The sequence below is a fragment of the Taurulus bubalis genome (assembly GCF_910589615.1).
Source record: "Taurulus bubalis genome assembly, chromosome: 15".
Taxonomy (NCBI): domain Eukaryota; kingdom Metazoa; phylum Chordata; class Actinopteri; order Perciformes; family Cottidae; genus Taurulus; species Taurulus bubalis.
In genome coordinates, this window is record NC_136603.1 from 11,530,580 (window position 1) to 11,558,093 (window position 27,514).

General features: G+C 39.2%; 1 protein-coding gene across 3 annotated transcripts; it reads left to right on the forward strand.

Annotated features, from left to right (window-relative positions):
• Window positions 1-89: 89 nt before the first annotated feature.
• galnt13 (polypeptide N-acetylgalactosaminyltransferase 13) lies at window positions 90-27,278 on the forward strand (the record flags this gene model as incomplete). Of its 3 annotated transcripts, XM_079231468.1 has the most annotated exons (12): window positions 90-231; window positions 7,310-7,478; window positions 9,763-9,929; window positions 10,401-10,608; window positions 12,119-12,289; window positions 12,989-13,106; window positions 14,253-14,433; window positions 16,203-16,342; window positions 18,422-18,520; window positions 19,247-19,381; window positions 19,662-19,691; window positions 22,065-22,250. In XM_079231468.1, 12 exons carry the CDS (start codon window positions 90-92, stop codon window positions 22,248-22,250), a joined length of 1,746 nt encoding a protein of 581 aa, XP_079087594.1. The 3 variants fall into 3 exon arrangements, with proteins under 3 accessions (XP_079087594.1, XP_079087596.1, XP_079087595.1); XM_079231470.1 differs by lacking the exons at window positions 19,662-19,691; window positions 22,065-22,250 and adding an exon at window positions 27,138-27,278; XM_079231469.1 differs by lacking the exon at window positions 19,662-19,691.
• Window positions 27,279-27,514: the final 236 nt, after the last annotated feature.

The window sequence follows — 27,514 nt, forward strand, 5'->3', positions numbered from 1 at the left end:
TCCAGAGTTCAAACGCCTCATAAGCAGGCTGAGCGCTCCTGAGCACTTGCTGTGACCCTCCCATTCCTGGCTGACGTCCCGGGGAGGTGATGCGCCGGTTTGCCTACTGTAAGGTGGTGTTGACCACCTCTTTAGTGTGGGTGCTGGTGGATGTGTTCTTGCTGCTCTACTTCAGCGAGTGTAACAAATGTGACGATAGGAAAGACCGCTCGCTGCTCCCGGCCCTACGAGGTGAGTATTCTGTTTCTCTTTATAAAAAAAGTAATACGGAAAAAAGAAAGGGGTTCACAGTGAGTGGATTTGAAGATGTCTTGGATTTAAATGTTAATTCATGTTTAGGCTGAAAGATTGAGGGGAGGAAATCAAGTCCAGTTTCAATTGTGATTTATTGAAGGGAGTTGGTCCCTTCAATGATAGACGATAGATTTTTGAATATGTAATAAAGTTGAGTAATTTCTCAAATTAAATCATATAGAATACATTTTAAGATTTCTTCAGACAATCTCAACTACATTAGTGTTTATTTAGAATTACATGAAATAGATTAGAAGACTCGTATTACAAAATAATCAGGTTAATCAGGGAACACCCACATTTTGAAGCATCTTAAGAAAAGTGCTTTTAGATCTTGCAGAAGATAATTATCTTATTTTGTTCTTTACTCTGCAATTTAGATCTTGTAGAAACAGACTTTTGTCTGCTGCTGTAGACTTAAAACATTGCCATTTAACCAGGATGTTTAACTTCATTATCTTCATCAACATTTACAAATCCTATTAACATGATAAAGTTCATTGAGGCGATAACTTTGCCTGAAAGGTCAGAAAAACATGAAAGATCTGAACAATATGTCATTTTTAATTGTCGACAATAACGTCACAAATACATGATTTGTGGTTGTTTATGTAAGAAAATGAAAATGCTCTGGTATAATTGTCTTGTGATATAATTAATCTATATGTCTAGTGGGACTGATACATATCCAGTTACTTTACCTTTAATATGCACTGTAACCTTGAAACAATCTCTGTGTGTGCATTAGTTTGTGTATGTTTCTGAGCTCAATCTAAAGCACAGTAACTATTTAGCAGAGTTCATTTCCTCACATGCCCTGCAGTAAGCAGGTTTCTAAGAGGCTCGCTAAGCTGCTTTTAAGGTTAGAATGAGGCAGAGCTGCCAGCTACTGAGACTGATTACCATAGCAAAGTCTCATGTTACATTGGATTATGTATGGTTACTTTGCTTATGTAATAGCTTAAATATGGAAATTTGCGAAGAAAAAGAGTGGAGTGATGAGACTTTAGCACTGTTAGCTGCGAGCCCCCGGCTCAGCCATCGCCACGTTGAGAGACAATCTAAATGCTCCCAGTACTATATCGCACCATGTAATAGTTGTTTAGTCAAAGAGAATGGAATCCTTAAGGTGCATTATTACATTACACTAGGGAGAACATTCTTTAAACAAGGTAAAAGTATTGGCTAACCTGTTTGCAAAACAGTTTCCTAGTATCTACACATGCTGAGCTGGTTGTAGTCAGCTTTCAAAACAATTTTCCGGCCACCTGACTAATGTTCATTCATCATTTACTCTTTATTTTGTGTTCTCTACCAACTACTGAGGTATGTATCTGTAGTCAGTAACTTACCTTTTCTTTTAACTTAACTTTAGCTTTCTTGCTGGAAACTTCTGCTAATTTGTTGCTTATTGTGGCTCTGACTGAACTATAAAGTATATATGGTTCTGTTAAAACCAATACGATGGGCTAAACATTGACTTACTGTAATAGGACTAGCACAAGCCTGTAGTCTGACGTGATGGTTTCCAGTCAGTTTTTACTCCATTACATCCATTTTAAACAAGGGGGGCCACTATCCTACACTGTCATTACCAGGTTGATAATAACCTTTTCAAGAATGTCTGCCATGAGTTCCTGTTTAGTGCATGCACTCCTGAGCTCACTTCAGTGTTTTTCAGTTTGACAATAATTAACTTTATGACCAGCCCATTATGTTTATGTAAGGTTTTAGGTTTGTTTGACAAACTAAGGTAAAGTAATATAATAATATGTAAAGGAAAGAATGCTGCATAGACCCATGTCACCACAGGTTCTTGTCAGCAGCATGTTTATGTGAAGTCCTCTGTTCTTTTGCACCACATTGCAGCTAAATTAGCGCTGCCCTTTATACAATCTTTCTTCAGTCTTTTTTGCAATTGTTTTGCCCACTTCAAATGTGCATGTTTGAATCATGCACATTTGCGGAAATCTACCCGGATACAGCTACAGTGAGCATTAAAGCTAGTGTCGGCTGTATAGTTTTTATCATCATTGGGCAAAAATTCCATAATCACCATATTGTAATTCAAGTGGTCTGAGAGAACTAGACTTTGGCATCTCCTCTTGGCTCTGTTTGCAGGCTTTAGAGAATCTAGCTGGTGATGGGAGACTTTGGTCAATCACAGGTCATGCCAGAGAGACGGCCTATTCCAGCAACAGCTGTCTACATGGCAAAGCAAGCATATACTGTATATATATACAGTATATGCTTGCTTATATATATATATATATATATATATATATATATATATATATATATATATATACATATACGTATATATATACATATACGTATATATATATATATATATATATATATATATATATATATATATATATATATATATATACGTATATGTATATATATATATGTATATATATATATATATGTATATATATATATATATATGTATATATATATATATATGTATATATATATATATATATATATATATATATATATATATATATATATATATATACACATATAACTTGTGTTCATTCATTGAGAACAGTCAAAACAAACAATCTTTCAAATAAATCCATTAGAGCATTTTTTTTATTGCAATTAAATTATATTAATGTGCAATAGCTCACCGTGCTGGAGTGAGAAGACACTAAAGGGTGTTTTGCAGAAAGCTACTTTTAGTCTTTTTAGACAAAAATAGCATTCTAACTGTAAATTATTCTTTTGACTTTCCACCCCTCCAGGCACTCATACTTTTTCAGTTATACAAATCATCTGATCCTAACCTTGAATCTCTAATCTTTATGTGAGCATCACCTCACTGGGAGTCGTGTAGAAAGACAGTATGTTGCAGTTATAACTAAAGTGCACATCGGCAGGGAGGCACCGACTTGACTTATTCATTCCTGATACTGGTACCTGGGCTTTGGGCAGATATCGGCAGATATAAGGATTCAATCCAAGTGTTTAATTATTGAGTTGTATGCCTAACTGTGTAAAAGTGTCTGAGATCATTATTGTATGTGTAAGGCAACATCTTTATAAAACATAACAAATAATGGCATTTACTGAATTGTTATCTATTGTTAAAAATTATAATTCACCAGCAACTTGGTAAAAATTCTTTAAAATGAACAATTTAAGAGTACACTTTTTAAATTTAGCAAGAGAATAAGAATTTGTACCAAAACCACACAGTAATTAAAATTACACAATATACCGAAGTAGTTAAACATATTAAGAAGTAGTTAAACATATAGTTGAATTGAATAGATTGGCCCTATTGTCACAGATATTTGATCCAGCTAATTATCGGTCATTATCGGCCCGATATCGGGAACATATCGGTGCATCACTGCTCATCAGGACAGCGGAGCCGTACTCTGCAGGGCATTTTGTTCATGGCCTGCTGTGGTTTTGTGTTCAACGGAGCTTTTCTGATATTCTAATGTATTCTAAATGCCAGCTGGGTCCGAATCGCAGTCAGAAAGTGGAGCAGAGCAGCAGAGGGAAAGAGGTGAGGTACCGTTTGAAGGAAAGAGAGTGATGCTTGAGATGGAGCCTCAAACTGTGCACCATTACAGACCTTTTTCTGCAAAGTAAATGAGAATAAAAAGCGCTAGAGAACAATCTACATGCAGATTCATGTCTTGAGTGCATCTTGACAAGAGAAATCTGGAATCAAAGAATCCAGCTGAGCTCTCACAAGTCATTTCAATAATGACACATTGTATCGAGAAGGCTAACATGTACCATATGTGGCAAATGTTGTTTGGAGCGTCTAGAGTTGCACTCGCGTTGCTAATTTGTCAGAATTACGAGCTAATTAATCACATCATGGACAGCTTGACGGAGAGACTTGTGGCACTTTATTTTTGTTCAGCACTGAAATGTGAGTGATCGTTTCTCAGAAGACTCATTACCTGCCAGCGTGAGGGAACCTTTTCACTGTAATTGCTTGGAATAAAGCTGAAGGCAGGCACATTGAATTACATTGATTGACCCGAGGACAGACAGAGCAACTGTTTTCTTCCCAGATGATCACACTCATCTTTTATAGTGAATGCTCTGTGTCAGGAGGAGATTGTGTCCGGCTTGAAAAACCACAGAGTTTGTTTCCTAAGGCTCCTCTGATATGTGTGTTGCTAAGAAAACCAGATTTATTTGACTATTTCTAGACTTTATGTAATCGATCGGACTTATCTGAGTGGTTTACAGTCACAATGAGGGAGTGAAGTAGTCAATTAGCTTTTACAAGAAAAATAACTGGCTTAAAAATGCTAGCATTTGGTATTACACATACTGTAAAATAAAAAGTAAGAAAATAAGTTTAAAGCTTGAAAAGAAAACCTTTCTTGCAAGTATGAGATCCTTGATGTATCCCCTCACTGAAATGTTTAATCTATCACATTTAAATACACACTGAAAGCCACAAACAAGACATACTTTAGTTAATACAATGGAGAGTCTGCAGCTATGCTAGCGGCTAGCAGCTTTCTGTGAGCTAAATGCTAAAGTCAGCCTGCTAATGTGATCGCAATGACGAGAAGGTGCTGATATCTAGCACATATGTTTACCATGCTCACTATAGTAGTTTACTTTTAGTGTGGTAGCATGATGAGTAGCTTCAAACACAAAGTCTTGCTGAGGCTGATATGGGTGTTTAGTCATAAATCAAATAAAAATAAAAATCTTGACCACATGATGGCATTAGATGAAGCATTATTACTATTCACCCTGAGGGAATAATGGCCAACATGATGGCAATAGTTGCGTCATGATGGTATCATGGGGGTGCAAGAGGAAAAGTCAGAGGATCCTTTTAAGTCTAGAGGTTTCATCCTCAGGGGACAATTAATGCATGTACAAAATGTCATGGCAATCGATGAAACGGTTCCTGAGCAACGAGGATGCCCGGTTGACGGACAATTCCTAGAGCCATGCATCTAGTGTAGATGAAGAGTGAAAGAGGTAAACAATGTAAATGTAAGACAATTTGTTGTGGAAAGCTCCAGTAGAATCTGCATTTTTTTTTTCTTTTTGCAAAATTCATCCTAAATGTGATTCTTATTATTCTATACTTCTCAAGTCAGTTACATTTGACTTTTGCGTTGCTAGAAATTACATTGAAAGTGCAACAGCAGTGAAGTGATAAATATATTGTGTGATCTTTTTTGTTTTAATCAGTTACACTAAAACAAAGCCAGGTTTTATAAAATTACTTTTTTAAAGGGTCTACCAAAGGGTTTGCACATAACTAGTAAATTATGCAATGAACAACTGCAGTTCATGTGCAACAATGTTTACATTTTAGATTAGGAGGATGCTGAAATGTTTGTAAATAATTCAGTTCTACATTTACACATCCTTTGTAAAAGGCGAGTAATACGGATCATGTTAGACCTCGAATAATTTAGACTTGACAAGACTTTGTTAATGCTGAATAGTTTACACTTAAGTTTAGCGGCTGCAAAAACTTAAATATGTTAGTTCAGATCAATAGAAATGATCAAATGAGTCAATGTTGAGAGGTACGCAGAATTCTCCTTACTTCTCTTCCTATTAAATAACATAAACCTCTGATCTTACTAATGTTGTGTTCACAGAACGAGCACCACAGCCACAGGCTACAAGTCATTGTCAATGGAAGTCCGATTGAAATACTTTCTATATAATTTTACACTTTTAAAATAGTCTATAGGATTTGTTGTTTATGTTGTTGTGAAGGCAAACAAAGCAAAGGCGACTCAGATTGGTGTTGATGGCAAAATCATGGAAAATCATATACTATGTTTATCCGTAGCTATAGACCGATGGATTGGAGAGGCTGAGCATCTGTTTGATGGACACTTTGTTCAATCATCCAGCCCAGCTCTTATGCTTTGTGCATCAGATTTAAGCCTGTATCCAAATGGAAATTGTCAGCAGCACCATAAACAAAAGAGTAAGATCAGTCGAGGTTAACAATCCAGCAGATCTCCACGAGGGGTCGTAGGGAATCCTCTTAACCTGGGACCGTGCAGCTAATGTGAACTGTGTGAAAGGGGGTTTCATGGAAATCACTGCCTCTGTTCTGAGAGATTATTAAAGAGAGCACAGTCATAAATCTGTGGGAGGTTATTTATCATTGGTGAAGGCAGCTGCTTCGGTGCAGCAGCAGCAATGCTGATGTTTTGCAGGCATCTGACTGTAGCAAAGAAGTATAGTAGTATCTTGAGAAATAATTTTGCTTTACGTTCTCCCAAATCTCAACATTTTGACAACCCTTTTTATATGTGCACATCCTGTATACAGTCCATGCTGCCAGTACATGAATTTATCTTAAAACACACACGTTTGGTACTTGCACATTGATCTTGAAAATGCAGTCTGTGTGCTGGCTTTTTACCAGTATAGAAAAATACACTTTACAGAGTGTAAAGAGAGAACTAGCATGCTTTGCTGCACTCTCCTCCGCTTTAAGAGTCGGGTAATAAACCCTGCACAATGCTTTCAATAAAACAGGGTTCTCTCAGAATGAATTGTAGTTCATTCCCTTTGTCATAGACCAATTTAAAAGATAAAAGAGACATGTATTTTCTCAGAACAGCAGATTATATGAATGATCAAAGAAGTACATTTCTGAGATATAGCCACTATGTGGATAATTTTTTCCTTATTGAGGCATAATTTAGTCAAAACAGCACCATATTTATCATGTTTGCAGTTTTTGAAAAACCATCACTACTGTTTTCTTTCTCCAATGGTTGGAACAGCCAACCTACTGGGTTTAGCAAGGTCAGTCAGTACTCCCATTCAGAGAGATGTGGAGCATTTGTAATTTAGTGCCCATTTATAACATAGTTCATCTCTCCAATGGTTTCCTTATCAAGAATAGTCTGTATACAAAATGATGTATTGTGCAATGCAGTTTGACATGACTTCCTACCTCCTTAGTGAGAATACAACAATAAGGGGGTTGTTTTCTCATCAGACATTCTTTTGTTTTGCCTCTGCTATGTTACAGCGGTGATATCTCGGAGCCATGAGGGTCCGGGGGAGATGGGCAAAGCAGTAAACATCCCCAAGGACAACCAGGAGAAAATGAAGGAGCTATTTAAGATCAACCAGTTCAATCTGATGGCCAGCGACATGATCGCACTCAACAGGAGTCTGCCAGACGTGAGGTTGGATGGGTGCGTAAGCTTGGGTGTCTTCCAGATGCATGCTGTGAATCACACCACTGACTCTTTTAACACCTCGACACGCATACATTCGCTTCTCAACAGAGCAGCATGACATAGTCCTCGCCCTGCTCCTCCGCTGCCTGCAAACGTTAGTACCTTTCATACCAGTCACACATTGCAAGGCGCTGTGGTTTCTGTATCAAAACGATGACATTTCGTCTGATGCTTTCTGCTTGTTTCGTCTTTATTTCTAAGGATTTCACTCCTTAATGTATGCAGACTTGTGTGTCAAGTTCACTAGAAACCGCTCCAGTATTCAGACAAATGTGCTGAATGGCTCAGCAAGGATTCGTTCTCTTGTCAAAAGAGTCTCAACAGGGTTGAAGAAAGTGATGCAGATAACATGCTGTCAGCAATGTTAGTTAGATGATTAAAGTAATTTTTAGTTTGTTGAGTACATTGGATTTTATTGGTCTTAATAACTTCATCTAATGTGAAAAGACATCTCTAATTATGGGCACCGTTTCAATGCAGAATCCATCAGATAGCTCAATTGTGTACATTAGGCCTGACATTAGAATGGGAGTGAGGTTTTGTTTACTGTCACTCAAGATCCACTCGAGCACTTAATGAAAATCCAAGGAGCAATTTGTGTGAAACATGAGCGTGTTTGTCTCGGGCGGCTGATATGCACCAGTTTTCGCCTCTTGCGGAGACATTATCCAAGTGATTCATGTTTAAATATTCCAACTGAACACAAGTTCTCCACAGCACTTTCATTAAGTGGATGCCAAAGGCTCTGCCAGTCAGATACACAATGAGAAATAGGCCACAAGAATGTCTTTTTTCACACCTACATTACACAGATTTTATGCAAATCTTGCTTATACCAAGAAAACACCAACGCTTAAGACTTTTGGCAATGTGGCGATGCAAATATACAGATAATTGTGCCTGCAAAGCGCAAATGAAGACCTATATTAAAAAGTGAAGATTCAGCTGATTGCAACACTTTTTCTGTCCATTATGGCTACATCCTTCTCTCAATATAAATATTACAGCAGTTTTATTGCAGAACATAGCCTAGCTTTGCAAAATGTATCCTGCTGTGTGGTAAAATTATTCAGAGCCATGCAGAATTACCGGTCGTTGCCTGTGAACGGCAATAACATTTTGTCTTGAAGGCAACCTCCTGGCCTAGTTGTGTCAGTCAGTGCTGTCACTTTGAATAGACAGGACTGAACTAGCAATGCTGTCTGCTCCAATGGCTTCTTTCACCCTCCGTCACCTACCGTCACCCTTCCTCCTGCCCAGGCCGTCCACCTCCTCCACTTCTGTAACGCAGCTCATTCTTTATTCAACCTCAACCTCGGCGATGCCGTCGAAAGTTTGTCACATTACCAGTCTTTGGCTTTGACGGACGTGCTGACATAGCTGTCAACACCGGTTTTACATTTCCTACTTTCTTTGGACATATTTGTCAGTGAATCTCGTGCGACAATGTTTCTGCTCTAACGGCAGCATTGGATAGCAGCGGGCACCACTCTCTTATCAGACACTTTTCATCTAATATAGTGAGCTGTGGGTGTAGAGAACCACTGTGACTACCGTTTGGAAACAACACTGCCTTAGACCAATATATTTAGACCAGTTATGTTTTAAGTTAAGGTATTAAGATAAACATGATTATGTTCAGGTTTTACATTGGTCATAGTTTAGTTCAGTTTAGCTGCTACAAATTATTTTCCGTTTTGTAGAGTGAATTAATTATTTAGTCTATAAAATGTGTCTTCAAAACATTCATATTCAAAGAAGCTACAAGCGGCAAATGTGTGGGATTCTATGTGATTAAAGGAAAATATGTGACCAGCAATGTTAGATTTCATTTGTTTCTTTTACTTAATATGAAATAGGCTGACAGTTATAGTTCATTATAATTATAACAATCTGTTAGTTAGAACTGTAAAACAGTGTTTCCAAACCTGAGGAGACAAGGGGACCTGACAAGAATGTAACAACTACGGCTGAGTAAATGATTAAAAATAACTTTTTGCTTCAAAATGTTATTTTTCATCTAGAAACTGTTAAAATGAAACAATCATAGAAAGTGGAATTGCACTGCGTCTCAAAACTCAGACAGTAGATATGATATTTGTCATGAGCAGTCGTAAATAGACAGGGCTTTAAATTCACTTTCCTCTTCCCTGGAACTCAGCGATACTTGTGGTTCGACTTTGCTTTGTTCAGTTCTACTTTACTGATTTCATTTTGTTTTTAACTGTTGCTCCATCAGCTGTAAAACCAAGCTATACCCGGATGAACTGCCAAACACCAGCATTGTCATCGTGTTTCACAACGAGGCGTGGAGCACCTTGCTGCGGACAGTTCACAGTGTCATCAACTGCTCCCCCAGACATTTGCTCGTGGAGATTGTGCTCGTCGACGATGCCAGCGAGCGAGGTTGGAAGTCTACACTCACGGTTTAACTCTGTATCGAGTATATGGATGTACATGTTGAGCTTGAGTAGGCTGATGATCAATGTAAACGATATGGGACACAAAACTCAGAGCTTGGAATGTATGAAAAATAACACGGCACTGCAACTAACAATTTTTGTATGTTATCAATTAATCAGCTGATTATATTCTCGATTAATACATGAATTATTTGATATGACATATATCAAAAAAATAGTGATAGTAGTGATGGTAATAATACTTTCACAGAGCTCAAGTTTACATTATTTAGATTTTTCCAACAATACAAACCCAAAGAATTTAAATTTAGACTTTGACAAAAAAACATCTGTTGGAAAATTACAACAATTCTCAAAATCAAGTCATGTTTCAGTTGACAAATAAATAAATAATTTCAGCAATGTTGAATTTCATTACAAGTGCACCTTTTCTGAAATGCCGGTTCTGTTTCAGACTTCCTGAAGAAGAAACTGGAGAACTATGCGCGGACTCTGGAGGTGCCAGTGAGGATCCTGAGGATGGAGCAGCGTTCAGGTCTAATCAGAGCCAGGTTGAGGGGCGCGGCCGCCACCAAAGGGCAGGTCATCACCTTCCTGGACGCTCACTGCGAGTGTACTGTCGGCTGGCTGGAGCCCCTGCTGGCGCGCATCAAAGAGGACAGGTAGGAGCCAAAATGGGCCACACTGAATGATTCAAATTTAATGATGACATTTAAGAAGTAATGCAAAATAAGGACTGGATTCTACTCTCTGGGTGCTTATGATCTTCTCATTTTCAATCTTTTTAATCTTTTGCCTGTTCAGTCCTGAAACATGCTTTAATAACACTGGCATTATCACATTTCACTTCAGTTGCATCATCGAGTGCTTGAGCCAAAGCTCTGTCTGAATATTGATGGGACAGCAAACTATCAGTTATGAATACACTGTTGGAGCCTGACGCTGCTGATAGGAGAAGATACTCATTCTGCATCGTCTGCTTCTGCTGCTTCCTCAAAGGAAAAGCTCCAATTACTCTAGCTTCATTTGTGCTAAAACTGGAGCTAGTAGAGGCTGGTTAAATCAAGATTAAAGTGGACAAGAACATTATTAGAGACAAAAGGGATTTATTTTTTATTTTAATGTGACATGGTGTTATTCATCAGAACATTAAGCTATTATTTCCGGATTTCTCTACTTCCTTTTAAAAGAAAACATAAGGTGTGTATCTGCGGTGTGTATTTGTGAGAGTGACATGAATGGATAGATAGCGATTCTCCTGCAATCCATCTCATATCTGAGGTCAGACGCTTTAATTTTCCCTCAGGAAGAAATCAGTGTCATATGACTCAGACTATTATATCATGGAGCCATTACACCTTTACTGAATGCTGCTGCAGATGTATTGATGTCTGTAACTATGGGCACAGACAGATGAGAAATGCAGATGCAGATTTTTGTATTTGATGCTGTAGCATCTAAACTACATTAAGTAATACAGTGTTAGAGTCGAGACCTAAAACAAAGATTAATCAACAACAACTCTGATAATGGATTAATCAATCAACCAAAAATGCTTGATATTCGCTGGTTCCAGCCGTTTAAATGTGAGGGTTTGCTGCTTTTCTCTATTTAATATCGTTGTAATTTTGGGGTTTTGGTCTGTCTCCCAGACAAAACAAGAGATTTGAAGATGCTTGTCAGAACGATGGCGGCTGTTACTCAGGAGGTAGAGCGGGTCCTCCACTAATCGTTAGGCTGTTCGATCCCCGGCTCCTCCAGTCCGCATGCTTAAATGTCCTTGGGCAAGATTCTGAACCCAGAATTGCTTCCGAAGGCTGTGCCATCAGTGTGTGAATATGAAAGCGATTTGAGTGGTCCGAATGCTCATCCATTTCCCATGTATTCTCTGATCTACATTGAGTTTTTCATTGTCATTGTTTTATTTTAGCGTCAATATCCAGTTGATTGAAAATCATCCAGCTATTCTTTCCATTTTAATAAATTATACATTTACAGAATAATCCACAATATAAATAATCATTAGTTGCAACCGTGTTGAGATTAACACTTGGCTTCCATTACCTTTAAAACACAAACCATCATCGGATTTAATTTCCCTTTCTTGTGTGTATTGTATTTTTTTGATATAAGCATTGAATATTACACTGTATTTTTTGTTGTGTCTTTCAGGTCAGCGGTGGTCTGCCCTATCATCGACGTCATCAGCGACGAGACGTTTGAATACATGGCAGGCTCAGACATGACCTATGGGGGATTCAACTGGAAGCTGAATTTCCGCTGGTACCCAGTTCCCCAGCGGGAGATGGATCGACGCAAGGGGGACAGAACCCTGCCTGTCAAGTACACAAATACAACGTCCTTCTTTTAAAGCTCAATCTACATCATTTACATCAAACTGTTAATTTGTGTAATATATTTTGATTTAGAAAGAGGAGGTCAAATTACACAAAAAAAGTTGAAGAGACTTATTTGTAAGTCCAAACTGATGTTAGTTCTCAGTGTTTCTCATCTGAGCTAAGAGTGTTATCTGGGACGGCAGCAGGCTTCTGTGGAGACGTTGATAGTGAGATTTCTCCGCCCAAACTCCTCATGAAAAGTGCCATTTTTATCTTGCTGGTATAAATAGATATCTTTTCCTCTGTGTATCCCACTGATGCAAACAACTGTCTAAATATAATCCTGATAGTTGTGATTGTGCTCTGTTGAAGCCCAAGTGTGTATGAGCTCATTTATTTTAATAATAGAAAAGCAGAAACTTTGCCGTTGCCTTTTTTTGGGCTACACCAAGCTAAGCACAATTTGTCATCTGTATGCAAATCACTCCCAGCAACCAACACAATCCTTAATTAAGGGCCTACTTTAACATAGAACGAATTAAAAGATGAAAGTAATCACCCCTCTGAGGCTTTGTTTAAAATTTTCTAACAAATTGGTCTTTTATTATATTCTGAATTAAATTAATGAGTTAAATTAAGGTTCTAATAAATGAAGTAATAAATAAAGTAATATTGCAAAAGGATTGTTTTGCTTTTCTTGCAGGACTCCCACCATGGCAGGAGGATTATTCTCTATAGACAAGTCATACTTTGAAGAAATAGGAAGCTACGATCCAGGGATGGATATTTGGGGAGGAGAGAACCTGGAAATGTCTTTTCGAGTGAGTGACAGACTGGGGAGGATGCGTCTGTATCTTGATGTTATCATGTCACCAGAGTTGGTTGATGTCACCGGGTACATGTCATCTCCCTTTATCGCAACCATGTTTCCCTCACTGGCATCTTTTCATTGAATCATAGCCACTTCCACTTAAAATTCAAGTGAGGGATTCAAGAGAAAAATGAAGGGAAAGAGAAAATACATTTTTATTGCAGATTGCAGATTGCGATAAAAACACTATTACAATATCGCCACAGGAGTGACTTAAAAAATAGTTTGCTATTAGGTTAGAGAAGTGTAAAATAGAGCCTGATTTTTCTTTTTTATCTGGAATTATCTGGTAAGAAAGAACAGACTCACACAATGTTTAAATGCATTTATCCTTTATATATGCAGGTGGGCCGTATGACCACATGTAATACATGTATTTGTTTCTTAACTAAATGTAATTACAGTACATGTTAGTGACATTTTAAGAGTTTTAAGCATAGTTTTATGATTATCTGGATACGATCGTGAATCACAATTATTTTTCCCAGGATAATTGTGACTTGAAAATGTATTATTGTCCAATGACAGCATGTAATAATTAGCTCACATCAAATTGCACAGTGATTAAATTGCAGCTTCACTTGCGACTTGCATGGAAATGACACAGATTGACAATAAACCATGTGTTTTACTAAAATACAACAGGCATCGGTGACAACCTTCTAAAAAAAGTCCAGGCTTAATACTCCCTCCATCTCATGGTCTATAAAAGGAGGTTAAAAGAGAAATTAGCAAATGATACAAAGGCACCTCTTTATGAATGATAAAACACAAGAAGAGCATACAAGTTATGTAATGCGGTCTTTCTTAATCAGGCATACAGTTGATACACATCCACTCTTATCTTAACTAGATTTTGAATAAGAAAACGCATAAAATCTAGGTATTTGGGAAGAATCTGATCTTTTGTTTATTTGCTTGAGCCTCCTTGCTTACAGATTAAGAGCATCGTAACGTTTCTTTGTTACCTGAGAATCAAGGATGGAGGCTCGGTCAAATAAGGAAGGTTACCCACATTCAGTTTGTATCGAATGTATTTGTCTGCTGCCATGCCTCACGCGCTATATAAAGCTCCATTGTGTGTATGTGACTGCAGATCTGGCAGTGCGGTGGCTCGTTGGAAATAGTAACATGTTCACACGTGGGCCATGTTTTCCGGAAGGCCACCCCATACAGTTTCCCCGGAGGAACGGGCCAAGTCATCAACAAAAACAACAGGCGCCTGGCTGAAGTCTGGATGGATGATTTCAAAGATTTCTTCTATATCATATCACCAGGTAAAGAGCCGCGGAGCCACTGTCTGGCTGCATCTTTCTGCCTCTGGAATAGTAGCGTCACACGCGGATGGCAGTTCTAAAATGAATCGTTGCAAGTTTCAGGGAATGCATAGTTCAGTCAGGGATTTAATTGACGTTCGCCCCTCTTTGCTGCTTATGCGCTCGCTGATAAAAGAATTGCAAATTGGTGTGAAAAAGAAAGACTTGTCTGCTCTCTTTGATTCTTTCATTGTCTGGCATGAGACTTTTATCTAGCTCATTTAAGAATTTATATTTCTCCTTTTACTCTTTCTCTCATTTGGAGTTGAATGCTGCATTTGTCATCTCCAAACTGGGATTAATTCATTTCTTCTTTTCAGACACATTTTTAATTGCTCCTTTTGATCTTTTGAGTTAAACAAATTTGTCAAAGATGGTTTCCTCTCCAGCACGGACTTCTCCTCGACAAAGCTCAAACACACACAGACAAACTGGAACAATAGGACAGTGCAGGATCAGATTGAGAGATGAGTACCTCTCCATCTGTCGATTTAGAATTGTGATTACCCTTTTGCGGACAGCAGTGTCCCGGAAATCTCTGTTTAAGTGTTTTAGATGCAAGCTAACCTATGAGGGATCATCTGTAATCTGCCGGTCTCATGGCTCAAATTGTGACCTTCTCCTCCACACAGTCGTACAGGATTCTCCTACAGGCAAGGCTGCAGACGGAGCCGCGGTTGTGATGGATGAGTCTTTATTTGCTTATTTTGGGCCGGAAATGACCGTCTGTTCCTTGAGGACATTAGGGAGAATGATCTCGGCCACGCTGCTGCCAGACCTCACTTATTGGCACAAAGGAACACAGTATGTTGCTTAGGCTGAGTTTGGGAGTGGCATCTAGTGATCCTATTAAAAGTGCATCTCTATCCTCGTCCCTCATGTGCGCTGGTGATTTCCAGATCAAAGAGGTTATTCATCATTTGCTACATGTGATGCTCATTATCAACAAAGAGGGGGGAAAGATTGAAGGGGAAATGGAGAACCAGCGGAGGAAGAGTGGCCTTCAGCTCTTAGCTTTCATCTGCCAAAATGTCTATTTTCTAGTTTAAAGTGTAAAGCCTTGTAGGTGTTACAGAAGGTGCTGTTTGCACTGCCTTTCTCCTGTTTGATAGATAAATACACCACCCTTACGTGTTGGCTGGTTGTATTGTATTTCCCCTTATTGCAATCACAATCTTTCATGATAAACTATCAGCCTGGATCTATCTACATGCAAGCTATGAGTCCTTAAGAGGCGTTCTGGGGAGAAACCATCTGACTAATGTGTTTGTAAGTGTCTGTGCCCAGTCGCTGTCTAATCCTTCCTCAGTCTTCAGTTGCATCAAGGCTGATACATTATGCAGTCTCTATGTTGGCTAAAATAACATGCATCATGGCACACAGTATTTCACAATTGTTGCATTTGTGCATTTCTGAAAGAGCAGTTTGTTTAAATCCAATTTGACTTAGTTTACTCATATGCCGTCGTTGCAGAAATTAGGTGATTTCTGTGTGTTTATGTGTAGATCCTTCTCTGGCCACCCACACAGCCTATATTTTCAGGTATGGCGCAAAGTGTTTTAAAAAAATATAGATTTTATGAAGGGTCCCTCTGGTGTTTAGTCTTGGTGGTGCAGGACATCAGGCCTGTTCTTCTATTTTCTGAATTTAAACACGTAAATACTAGATAAACACTGACTGATGATGCTCACTGATACTGCTAAATCCCTGTCTTGATATTTCGTCTGCAGGCGTGATGCGGGTGGACTACGGAGACGTTTCTTCCCGTAAAGACCTCCGTGAGGCCTTGAAGTGCAAACCATTTTCCTGGTATCTCGAGAACATCTATCCAGACTCCCAGATCCCAAGAAGATACTACTCACTTGGTGAAGTATGCGCTTTCTCGTATACTCTGATCTCCCGTAATGCGGCTAAATGATAGATGCAGGCTGCCTTCCTCTGCATTCAGTCAGATATGTCCTTGTAGCTTCTGGGCTGTGTTTTCAGAAAGACGATATCGCTGCGAGATAAATCAGAAAATCTCAGGATCCAGCAAAAGCTGAGCGAAACGAGATGAAAACAAACATTCCCAGCTGTTCGTATTGAACGCGTAGCATAAACAAACAAGTAGATGTCCGTGCAGTCAGTATTGATGTTTACACAGTTCTGCTATGAATGCTGGGTAGCTGAGATAAGGCTCATACATTCTACACAGTCTCATGGCAAAGATTTGTGTTGTTCAAAAATGATTATGAAAATATGTATTCTCCTCTTCTAAAGATCTGAAAAAACAGAGGGCATTTTTCATAAAATGATCCCTTTAAAAGGCAGAGATGAAACATACAAAGTAGTTTCTTTAGAAATTAGAAAGGGCATTGTGGGAATTGTGCGATAATTTGCAGCGGAACCGTGAGAACTCATAGCTAATTGTTTTCAAGATAATAGAAGTTTTAGTTCCTTTTATTAGTTAGTTTCCCTGCACACAGAAAAGTTTTTAAGCGACCTGAATTTGCCTCTTAACGCCCATGGCGCCTTGTCGACGGCGTACAGTCAGCAGCACTGACATGCAGCGTGCTGTCTGTACGATAGCCATTTAAAAGTAATGCCAGTTGCAGAACTCATGGTGAAATGAGCTCGTAATCCTCCAACATTCATACAGCTGAGGATGAGAGGATTTTAATCTGTGCTGCTCTGCTGTACTGCAGTACAAGCTGGTTCTCTCTCTCTTTCTCTTTCGCCACTGCAGCACCTCAGCTCCCATCTTCCTCTAAAGCAGACCTCTCCCGACTGATTATCATCCTCCATAACACACAGTCAGCATTTCTTTAACAGCTGAGACCATTAGGTTTTATATCACTTAATTATGAACGGCGTTCTGTTCCTGCGTGAGGGGCATAATAAGTCGCTCAGACGACATACAGAGCAAGCTCAGTTTTAGCTCTGTGAATGTGTGAGTGAATTTAGAAAGCTGAGTTGACTGTGAAGTCAGTGAGAGGGGTTACTGAGGCTGTGCAGCCAGATCACTTTTCATCCATTCCATCTTCACAAGCAAAGATAATGGGTAGAATTTGAATTGGCGACACAATGTATGTTATATAGACGATTTCTAGGGCTTTAAATAACGATTAGATAATTTTGTCTCTGAAATGTCAAAAAAATAAATAAACAATGCCTGCAATTTCCCAGGCATCTTCAGATAATCAGGTTACATTGATATATGAGAAAGTAAAGCCTCAATTCCTCACATTTACGAAACTGGAACCAGCTAATGTTTGGCATTTTTGCTTATAAAATTACCAATACGGTCATCAAAATGGTTACAGATTAATATTCTGTCAAACAACTATTTGTTTATTTGATCAATCGCTCTAGCTTTTTTAGCTGATATTGTTAAATTATTTTGGAATCAAACAGTGGACTATGGCCAAATTTTTTTCATGATTGCAGTTCCAGTTCCAGAAAATAAATCACTAGTTTGATTATTTTGGGCTTACACTACATTTGATTGGCTGTGGTGGCCGCTGTCAGTTTTTTCTGCCACTTCAAACGTGTCAAGAAAGTTTCCACAACATTTTCCAAGGCTTTGACTTGTGTGTGATCAGTTATTTATTATAGTAAAGAATAATGTCTTGTTTTGTTTACTATTATATATGGAAAAAAAAGCTGGAACCGGAAAATAGTATAAAATCATAAATAATGTAAAATCTAAGCGTATCACTAAAAGATCATATTATATCAAAACTGAGTAGCAATAAAGAAGAAGACATTCAGAAAAAACAACAGAGAAAAGGGGTTGTAAAAGAGATGATTAACTTTTAATGAGAAATATAGAACAGGATCTGGCTGGCTTCTGTTTGGTGAAGTTGCTAATGAGTATGAAATTAGCCCGTCAAGAGACCAGAAGTTAATTTAAAATTAGAATTAAAGTAACGTTTAATAGTTTTTTTCCCTTCTAATTATCTGCCTGTAGATCCGAAATGTTGAGACCAACCAGTGTGTGGACAACATGGGAAGAAAGGAGAACGAGAAAGTTGGCTTTTTCAACTGTCACGGCATGGGTGGAAACCAGGTGATGAATATGTATTGTTTGTAGTCTGTATTCTGCTTTTAAACTATGTGCACACAACGTGCTTTTAGAAGTATTTTTTTGTAAGTGCAATGTAGAATACATCTCTCTTCGATTAACATTGAACAAGCCGAGCCTTTGATACCGCTTCATCCTGGATACATGAGCTTTAGGATTCTGTCTTGGCTCGAAAGCTTGAGCTCAATCAGGTTGGACGCAAAGTGTGTGTGAATTGCCAACTTTTAAGTCAATCCACAGATTTTCAATTCAAATTGGGGTTTTTGCCAAGTTTTTCTTTGTCGACTCTAAAGTCCTTTGTTGATTTGGCTCCATGCTGTGGGTCATTGTGAAGTATGCTTAGTGCCAAGAATTTGATTGTACTTTGGTTTAATCCTTGTTCCCTCTGTCCTTGCACCCCGTTATGCGACGTTGCGCGTAGCTGCCCATCATGAGACAGAATCTCTATTTAACCCTGAGATAACAGAAAAACATGGAAAAGGGGAGAGATAGCACTAAAGCTCTCCTCATTTTGTACAGTACAGAAAATCTAAATTCGACTTGGCTCCACAAAAACTACGAGGACTATAAATCTAAATAAAATCCAGAAAAAGTCTGCGCACCTCATTCACATATCCTTTCATCAAAGACACTTTGCAGCACATTGATTATACACATTTAGCCATGATGTTGATGTTTCATCTTCTGAGAGAGAGACATCTGTTTTTCCAGGTGTTCTCTTACACGGCGGATAAAGAAATTAGGACAGACGACCTCTGTCTGGACGTCTCCCGCCTCAATGGACCTGTCGTCATGCTCAAGTGTCACCACATGAAGGGCAATCAGATGTTCGAGTACGACGCCGAGGTAGGATTCATATTCCCCATAGCAGCCAAATAATCCATAACCAGACGGCCTTGCTCTGCTTCCTGATGCCTGATGTTGTGAAAAATTACTTTGATGAAATGCTGATTGATTTGGTTTGCTATTAGTGCCATTGGGGAGGATTTGGGTACAAAGTAGGAAACACCGTACCTGTTTTCTGCCACCAGATGGTGCTGGGTGTCAGTTTATTTAGCTGCACAGAAGTTGCTTTCTCCACCCCAGCATCTGTGTCTCTCCTCTCATGTTCTCTCCTTTCACTTAGTATGTTGGCAAGTGGGAATATGATTTTGAGGTAAGCTGTTCGAGTCATTGCCCCTGAATATTGCTCCATAGTTTGAGTCCTGTGATTTGAGTGTTGTGATTTACCCCAGATCTCTGTGTAAGTGTTAGTAGAGTAGATGATATATGGTTTATTATTTTTTGGCAGAGGATTGAAATTGAATCTTTAAATTGATTTTGGTCCTGCTGTTTTATTTAAAAGTAATTATATTTATTGACTCATTACAAAAACAGTCAGCAAAGAAAATACACGACAGTCCATATACCTAAAACAAATGCAGTCTAACACACCATTTCTGCAAAACAAAAATAAATGAGACATATATATATATATCATTTGTTGATCAACACCTCTCTTCAGAGAAGTGTTGATTCCCCTGTATGGTCATTCTGAAGGGTGTAGGTTTTTGTGCTGTTGCTGCTATTTCATCTTCCATATATTTAAAATAATGGGTGTACAAAATTATAGAAACCTGCCAGTTTGAAAAACAAAGCTAATCCCAATGCATTCTGCAATGCCGTGTGGCACATTACAGATCTTATGGCCTGTAATGTGCACTTTGGCAAGACACTACTGTATTTACGCAACATATACATGTGTGAGTGACTCATTGTTTATTTATAGTAGCACGCCAATGAAAACAAAGATTAGATGAATGTCAATGCCAAAAAACCAGCATAGGTACATTTGACTTAATATTCCTGGTTATGCAAGCTGTAATATTCTTACAATGTCATTATTCAATGAAAGACAGAAACAGATGTTGCATGGAGACATTTTGAGTCCCCTAGGACAACAAAAATATTCTCCTCCACCCCTGTTGACTCAGAACTCAAAGCACATTATGGATTATACAACACAAAAAGCATCTTTTATATTAACAATGTATGTGTTTTCTTTTTAAACCTCTGGGAGACGGTTAGAAAAGCACTGAATACAGTTTCCTCTCTCAGTGATTGAGATGTCCTATCGCTGACATGTAGGTATGACAAGGAGAGGAAACCGGGAGGCCTTTCCATCAAGCAGCGAACAAACCCTTGGAGAAATCCTTTCATTACACTTTGTTCTCTGGGTGCATTCTTAATATGGAAAGAAAACTGAATAATTCATAAACTAAGAGGACTGGTCTCTGCTGTATTGAGGTTTTCACCGCTGACAGTGGCAAAGCTTATTTTAAGCCCAGGTGTGATGGACGGGGACCGACTCCTGTGTGACTACAGTACCATTAACATTTCATCTGCTCATCAGTTTCACTTTCACAGGAATACCTGACCCCTCCATATTCCTGATGTATTCATTCACAACCCTGACAGACCGCCTTCCCTCTTCTTTACCTGCTCTACTGTTTCAGCCAGAAATAATAATGTGTTCACTCTGCTCTGTCCAACAATCACACATGAATAGACATTGAGGCAGTCAAAATGATTCCCCTTAATTAAAATGAGAAAATCTGCAGATTTTATCCAGCTCTGCTTTTTATTTTGGTACATGTGAAGTTTTACGTTAGGAAGTAGACAAACAATTTCATTACTGTATTGTTTACCACGGCAGAGTTGTCGGGTTGTTTTAGCCTCAAAATCGGTCAGCTGCCAAAATGTAAGACTTTGTTCCTCAGTTTTCTCCTGTCCTCACAACTGGACAGGTGTGTGGGGAAATCACGTGAAAACAAGTACAAGTACAAAATATAAAACAGCAACACCAACAACAACAACTCCATACTAATATCACCTCCAATAATATGGGTAGAGATCAGTAAGATTATCATGTTAACACTTTGCATGCATTCTGTGCATTGATGATATTACATATTTCCATTACATTTGGGTTCCCTAAATGCTATTTACAAATCTGAAACTCGTTATTACTATAGCTCTGATATAGCAAACACCAACGCCACAGTTTGTTTTAACCAATCAAAAGGGGAAGCAAATGCATAGTAGTCCAATTAATACATTTTCTTTTTGATTTTCATAAATTGATAAAATAACATTGACAAAAAAAGGGACAAAAAAAGGGAGTAAAACCAAAACCGCTAACCAATTTAAACTATTAATATCTGTATTGTACAGATATATAAATACATTGTTGTATTTTAAGGGTGTTTTGATCAATTATTGATATGGTATTAATTTGGCTCAGGGTTAAGACACGTGGTTTCATAATGTGAATTTAATGCCGAACTAAAAGCTTTAACGCTGACTGTGCAATCTGTGTCCAGGATTTGAACATCCTAAATAAGTGGCACATCTTTCCTTATTGAATCACAAAAAAAATCACCTCATTAAACTGTAAAAGCTGGCTGTGGAGAACAAATTAATTTAACAATAACGAATGACTCTCGGACTTACCTTCACTACCATCTGTCCCTTTCACTCCTGACTTCAGAAGCACACCTTCCTCCACATCATCACCCAATCATGTCTGACCATCAGCCGCCTGGATGACGGCACCTACGGCCCCACAGTGGAGCACTGTAACAAAGGTCCCATACAGGCCTGGGTCCTCCGCAACTACACGCATCTGGAAGTGGCTAGACGCCTTTACTTCAGTCCCACTGATTATTTCCTCTGAGCTGTGGGGCCTGAGGTGAGCAGGTTAGCACACATTAGGCTGAGAGCAGAAGCTGGTGGTCGTTTTAGCTGCTCAGTAGTGATGTAGTTTGTCATGAGCATTGTTAGTAGTGGATTAGTTTGACCTGTTCTGGCTTCAGTAGGCACCTTTGTAGCTGTTTTTAGCCCTTCTTTGTTCTTTTCTTGTTTTTGTCAGTGAGGGGCCGATGAATGCAGATGTTGTTATGATGTTGATCTTTCAGGTAATAGTCAGAATGTGCATGCAAATTGTTTTAGGAAGCACTAAGTAGCTTTTATCGGTGACCTTTCAGGGGAACGTATGAAGACAGGGCAGAGGCACATGGAGCAATGACAAATGCCCCATCAAGATGGTTCCGTGTATAAGATGCTATCTGCAAGACCTTTAGCCAGTCTTCATGCTAAATTAGATCTTATTTGACATTTATTTTCCATTTTTATTTTGATATGAAAATCCACTGGCTATCCACTGGACGGGCTGCATCTGGTGAATGATGCCCGAGATGCAGGAGGACGTGTTTATTTTTAGCTGATTATCTACGTGCAGGACTAATTGAAATGGGCTAACCATTGTTTGCAAGTTCTTTTGAAGTGATCCTTTATTGTGAACCTGCCTTTCATGGCCCTGGCCTCTCAGGCCACTCTCCTATTGGCCTGAAGCAGCTGTGTGTACTGTGTGCCATGCACATATTGTAAATCCAATGAATCTCAATTATCAGCGCTTTTCACCACTCGGCCTGCAGCTTATTTACATACTTTTGTGAGGAACGTTTTTTTGGGGCTTAGCATTTCGGTCAATTTCAGTGTTGTTGCTCTCCTGCTTTTTCCAGTCTGTCTTTTTCTCCGTCGGCTACTCCTTTCTGCTGAGTTATATGCTGTTTGCACCTCAGAGTCCAGTACTGTTGCGTCTCTCAAAAAACTAAAGAGCAATTTCACTGTAGCATGCCACCGATTTCGTGTGCAAGCACGGTAAATTGGGTAAGGAGCTCCCATGGCTGCTGGTGTGTGTCAGAGTTGCGGCAGTATAGAGTGACCTGCTGTCAGATGGCCTGATTTGCTCTTCACACTCAGAGGTCCTCGTGCTATAGCCAGCACCAGAGGAGAGCAAGTACACAAGAGCAAGGGCACCATTAGAGAAAATGAGACTGTTGCCTGACTCTGCCTTGAGACAAAAGCTTTTCTGTTTCTCAAAAAAAAAATGCAGCCCAGCCCTCTAGATCACCAGAGTCAGCACACGATCACGCCAAACAGGAACTCTTGTGCCTTTCAGCAAGTTCCCTGTGCTTCTTGGTGACAAAAGGATAATGTTCGTCAACCGGGACTTACGGTTAGAAACCAACCTCATTTAATTAGCCGGTCTCAGCTGTGTACACACTCAGCGCCTGGCTCCGGAGACGCTAGTTGGTTTGCTGGGAGGCTGAGATGGGAGTTTTCTCTGCCCCAAAGGAGGCATGAAATAATTACCAGCAAAGGACAAGACCTCCATTTTTTTGCTATTTTCATTAAATGTGGAATGTTTTTTCCATCCTCTACCGTTATACTCCTCTTCTGCCATCTCTGCAACGAGAGCAGGTTTGGATCTTTGAATGAAATGAAAAAATACTATTCTCATTATTGCCTAAGCCGGGTATTAATGATTGATGGATTAGATCTACCTCCAGTTCAGTGTGCGAATACGCCTTTAGAGAGAAGTACTTGCTGATTTTACTCCTTCTCATTTGCCATTTCTGCAAAAAGGATAATCAGACCCATTACCTTAAGCAGCTGATAAAAATAAAATCTTTTCACAAAACAAGAGGAGTACAAAGTCTGTAGTCTGCAGCTAACTTATTGTTCTTTTCTTTAGTTTTTTGGCAGGTGTGTAAGGTCAAACGTCACATGCTCTCTTTGTTCTTGTTCTGTTTGAACAAATGTGCCCAGTAGGGCAGTCTGCAATGTGTACCTCAGGAAAGGTGTGTGTGTGTGTGTGTGTGTGTGTGTGCGTGTGTGTGCGTGTGTGTGCGTGTGTGTGTGCGCGTGCACTTCTTGTATCCAGGCAGATAATGTCAGGCCCTTGTGTTTTATAGCTTCAGATCAAACATGGCCTGAGCGTCTCTGTGTGCTCATTAGTCTGAATGCCCTCTGTCAACAGTCAAAGCACAAGCTTATTTTAATGAAGAATTATTCCTCAACGGCAAGACAAATAATATGCATGTGAACATCTATAAACACAGTAAGCAGCAATAATATTGCTGTTTACTGTGTTTATAGATGTTCACATGCATTTTCTATTTCTCATATGTGCACTGCTGTTTAGTTCCGCGATAACAGGGTGCACACTGGTGAAACTGAGGTTATCTCTTATTTTGTGATACTTTGTGCTGCACTTTTTAAGTCCCTCCACTTACAAGCATTGCAATGCATAAAGGTGTCCTGTTTAGGGCTGTACCGGAGAGTTCAAAGCGTCATTCATAACGTTGACATCCAAACTCTAGATCAACATTGAAAATGTCTTTTTTTTCATTTATATTAATTCTGTTTATACATATTATATATTCATATTATTATTACTATGCTATTTGTAGAATTAGATTCCAGTGGTGGCTGTATGGGATTGTTTCTGACTTGTGTGATCCAAACATTTCCTCCAGAGCGTTGTATAGTCCAATAGCCAACATCTTTTGAAAAACAGGTAGATGTTATTATTTCCAAAATTAAAAGAAGACAATTATCTAACAAGATATTTTGCTTCAATTCATATTTGTTGTTTTTCAGCATTTCAAAAACAACATTTTCACTGCTGTCAAAACCTGTTTGCTCTCCCCTAGTCTTACACAAAGGGAGGTGCGCACTGACAACTTCAATTTATTAAGACTAAATTAAAAGAACCTTATTAAAACATACTGATTAATTGCTTTATTTAATTTGAGGATTTTGATCAATGATTACTTGTTTTTATGGTGATGTCATAGAATATTATGACAAACATTTCCTTCGAAAACCTCATGAATAATGAAGTCCAAGTCTTAGTAGCACCTACAATTAGATTTTTAACATAATTTTCTCTGTTTATTGCCATGCCTTTCTTCAGCAGTGGCTCTGCTTCTTCTTAAAAAGCAACTTCAGCTTATCTCCTTCTCTGCATGGGAACATTAGGGCGAAAAAAGCAACTCAAGAGAGCAGCAAAATTGCGGAAGCGTGTTACTTCTGAGGCGATGAACATAAATGGTTAATCAAGGCCATTGAGAGCTCTCTTCCAGTTGTTTGTGGGGTGTTATCTCTGCAGCCTTTGTGGCAGATAGCCATAGATTTCTGTGGTACTTGCTCATGTGGTGCTTGAGTTCAGCTTATCACAATAGGTGTCTTTTTCCAGTCTGGACATTTTAAACAAGCTTGTTCTGTCTTCTGGCTTTTCTGGTTTGTGATGCATTTGAGAGGACGTGGTGCACTCCAGAGTAAACTCTCACCTTTTACGAATATGAATCTCATTACCTGAGACAGTTATGCTCTTATATATTAACTATCAATTACAGTATATTGATTACACAGTTGGAGTATGAATTGTGACAATCGGCTGAAGGTGTTACTTATAACATAAATAATGGCTGTGTTCTATTAAAGTGTCCCAGTAAGACATGATGCATGTGACAGGGAGCCTGATTGTTATGTTCTTTTAACCTTTTGTTTTGGTGAAGTGAACATTGTTTCAGTCCTAATGCGAGAAAAAGTGACCATAATTTATGTTTTGCTAATAAATAACAAATATTAGCATTCAGATGTTAATTCACACATATACACAGGTCAGCTAAAGGTCACTTGAAGGTGTCACTATATCAAGTATAACGTCTTTAGATTGCAAAGCAGCTGAAGAGTCAGAGAATGTCCTCAGGAGTTGGTAGAGACTCAACACGGAGCTAAAAGGACAGGGAATCGTGTACATACAACTCACCAGAAACACAACAAAGAACTGCATGATAATGTTGTACTCACTCTGATGTGGTAAAAGGTAATGTTCTCCATATTGTCTCAAAAGAAGATAATGTGTCAATGTTGTTTTCACAGCTTGTTTCTGCTGCCCCCAAGTGCCCAAAAAGTCATTTGTTGCAGAGTTAGGATGAGAACACATCTGTTAATTAGTCCTCTTGGTCTGACATCTTTGGGCATTTCAAGGGTGGCCACATTTTTAAGCTGTTAGTAAATTTGGCCTGCTCTTGCTGTCCCACCATCTGATTGCACCTCTGTGTCCAATGTTTGCCGGCATGTTATCCCCGGTTTGGGCTGCCAACACCAAACTAAAACCCTGAGCCGAAAGTAACAGACAGCTGCTGACTGTGAGCTGCAGACTAAAAGGAGTTGCTTATCAGTGCTACTAGCAAACCTTTTTCGTTACAGCAACGATCCAAAATGTCCAAAATATTGCAGCTAGTTTTATTTTTAAAACATGTTGATGCTCAACAATCATTCACAGAGAAAACATTCCTGGGAAGTGGCCAGGACAACAGTCTCCCCACCGACAACAGCCTCACAACATTCACCTCAGTACATGTTGTGTTGTATGAGGGGCAAGACTCAGGCTTTTTCTCAACTTGAACATCCTGCACCCTTGATTTTTTTCCTTGCTCCAGCTACTGAGTGTAACAAGCTCTGGCCATTTACTTGTTTCAAAGGGTATTTTTGTGAAATGTGAGAAATCAATATTTGGAATTGTGTCTGTTCAGGTTCATCTTCGTCATCCAGGTGGATTCAACTTTCTCCAGAAGTACTGGCAGGATAGAGGGAAATTATAACTGAAAAGCTTTAACAATAAATAGGTCTCATATTAAATATTATGTTTGTACATATGTACCGTGTTCACATCTAATTGCCTGCGTCTTCGTCCTTCCCTCTCCAGCGACTCACCTTGCTGCATGTGAACAGCAACCAGTGTTTGGACATGCCGTCCGAGGAGGACAAGATGGTTCCCACCCTGAGAGACTGCAACGGCAGCCGCGCTCAGCAGTGGCTGCTCCGTAACATGACCCTGAGCGCCTGATCCCTCGCCTCACCTCTCTTCCCCCACCGCTCTGTCCTCATCCTAACCAGTCCTGGCTCTCCACACCCTCGCCAGGTGGCTCTTCCCACAGCGCACCATACGCCTCTTCCTGTAACAGCCTGGCCATTGAATACAATGTCCAGGCTGCATCGGCTTATCTTCCATTATGGAAGCGACTCCCTTTTCAGCTCGCCTCAGGTTTGAGAGAAGCTGCACCTGCTGTTCAGGCGGCATGA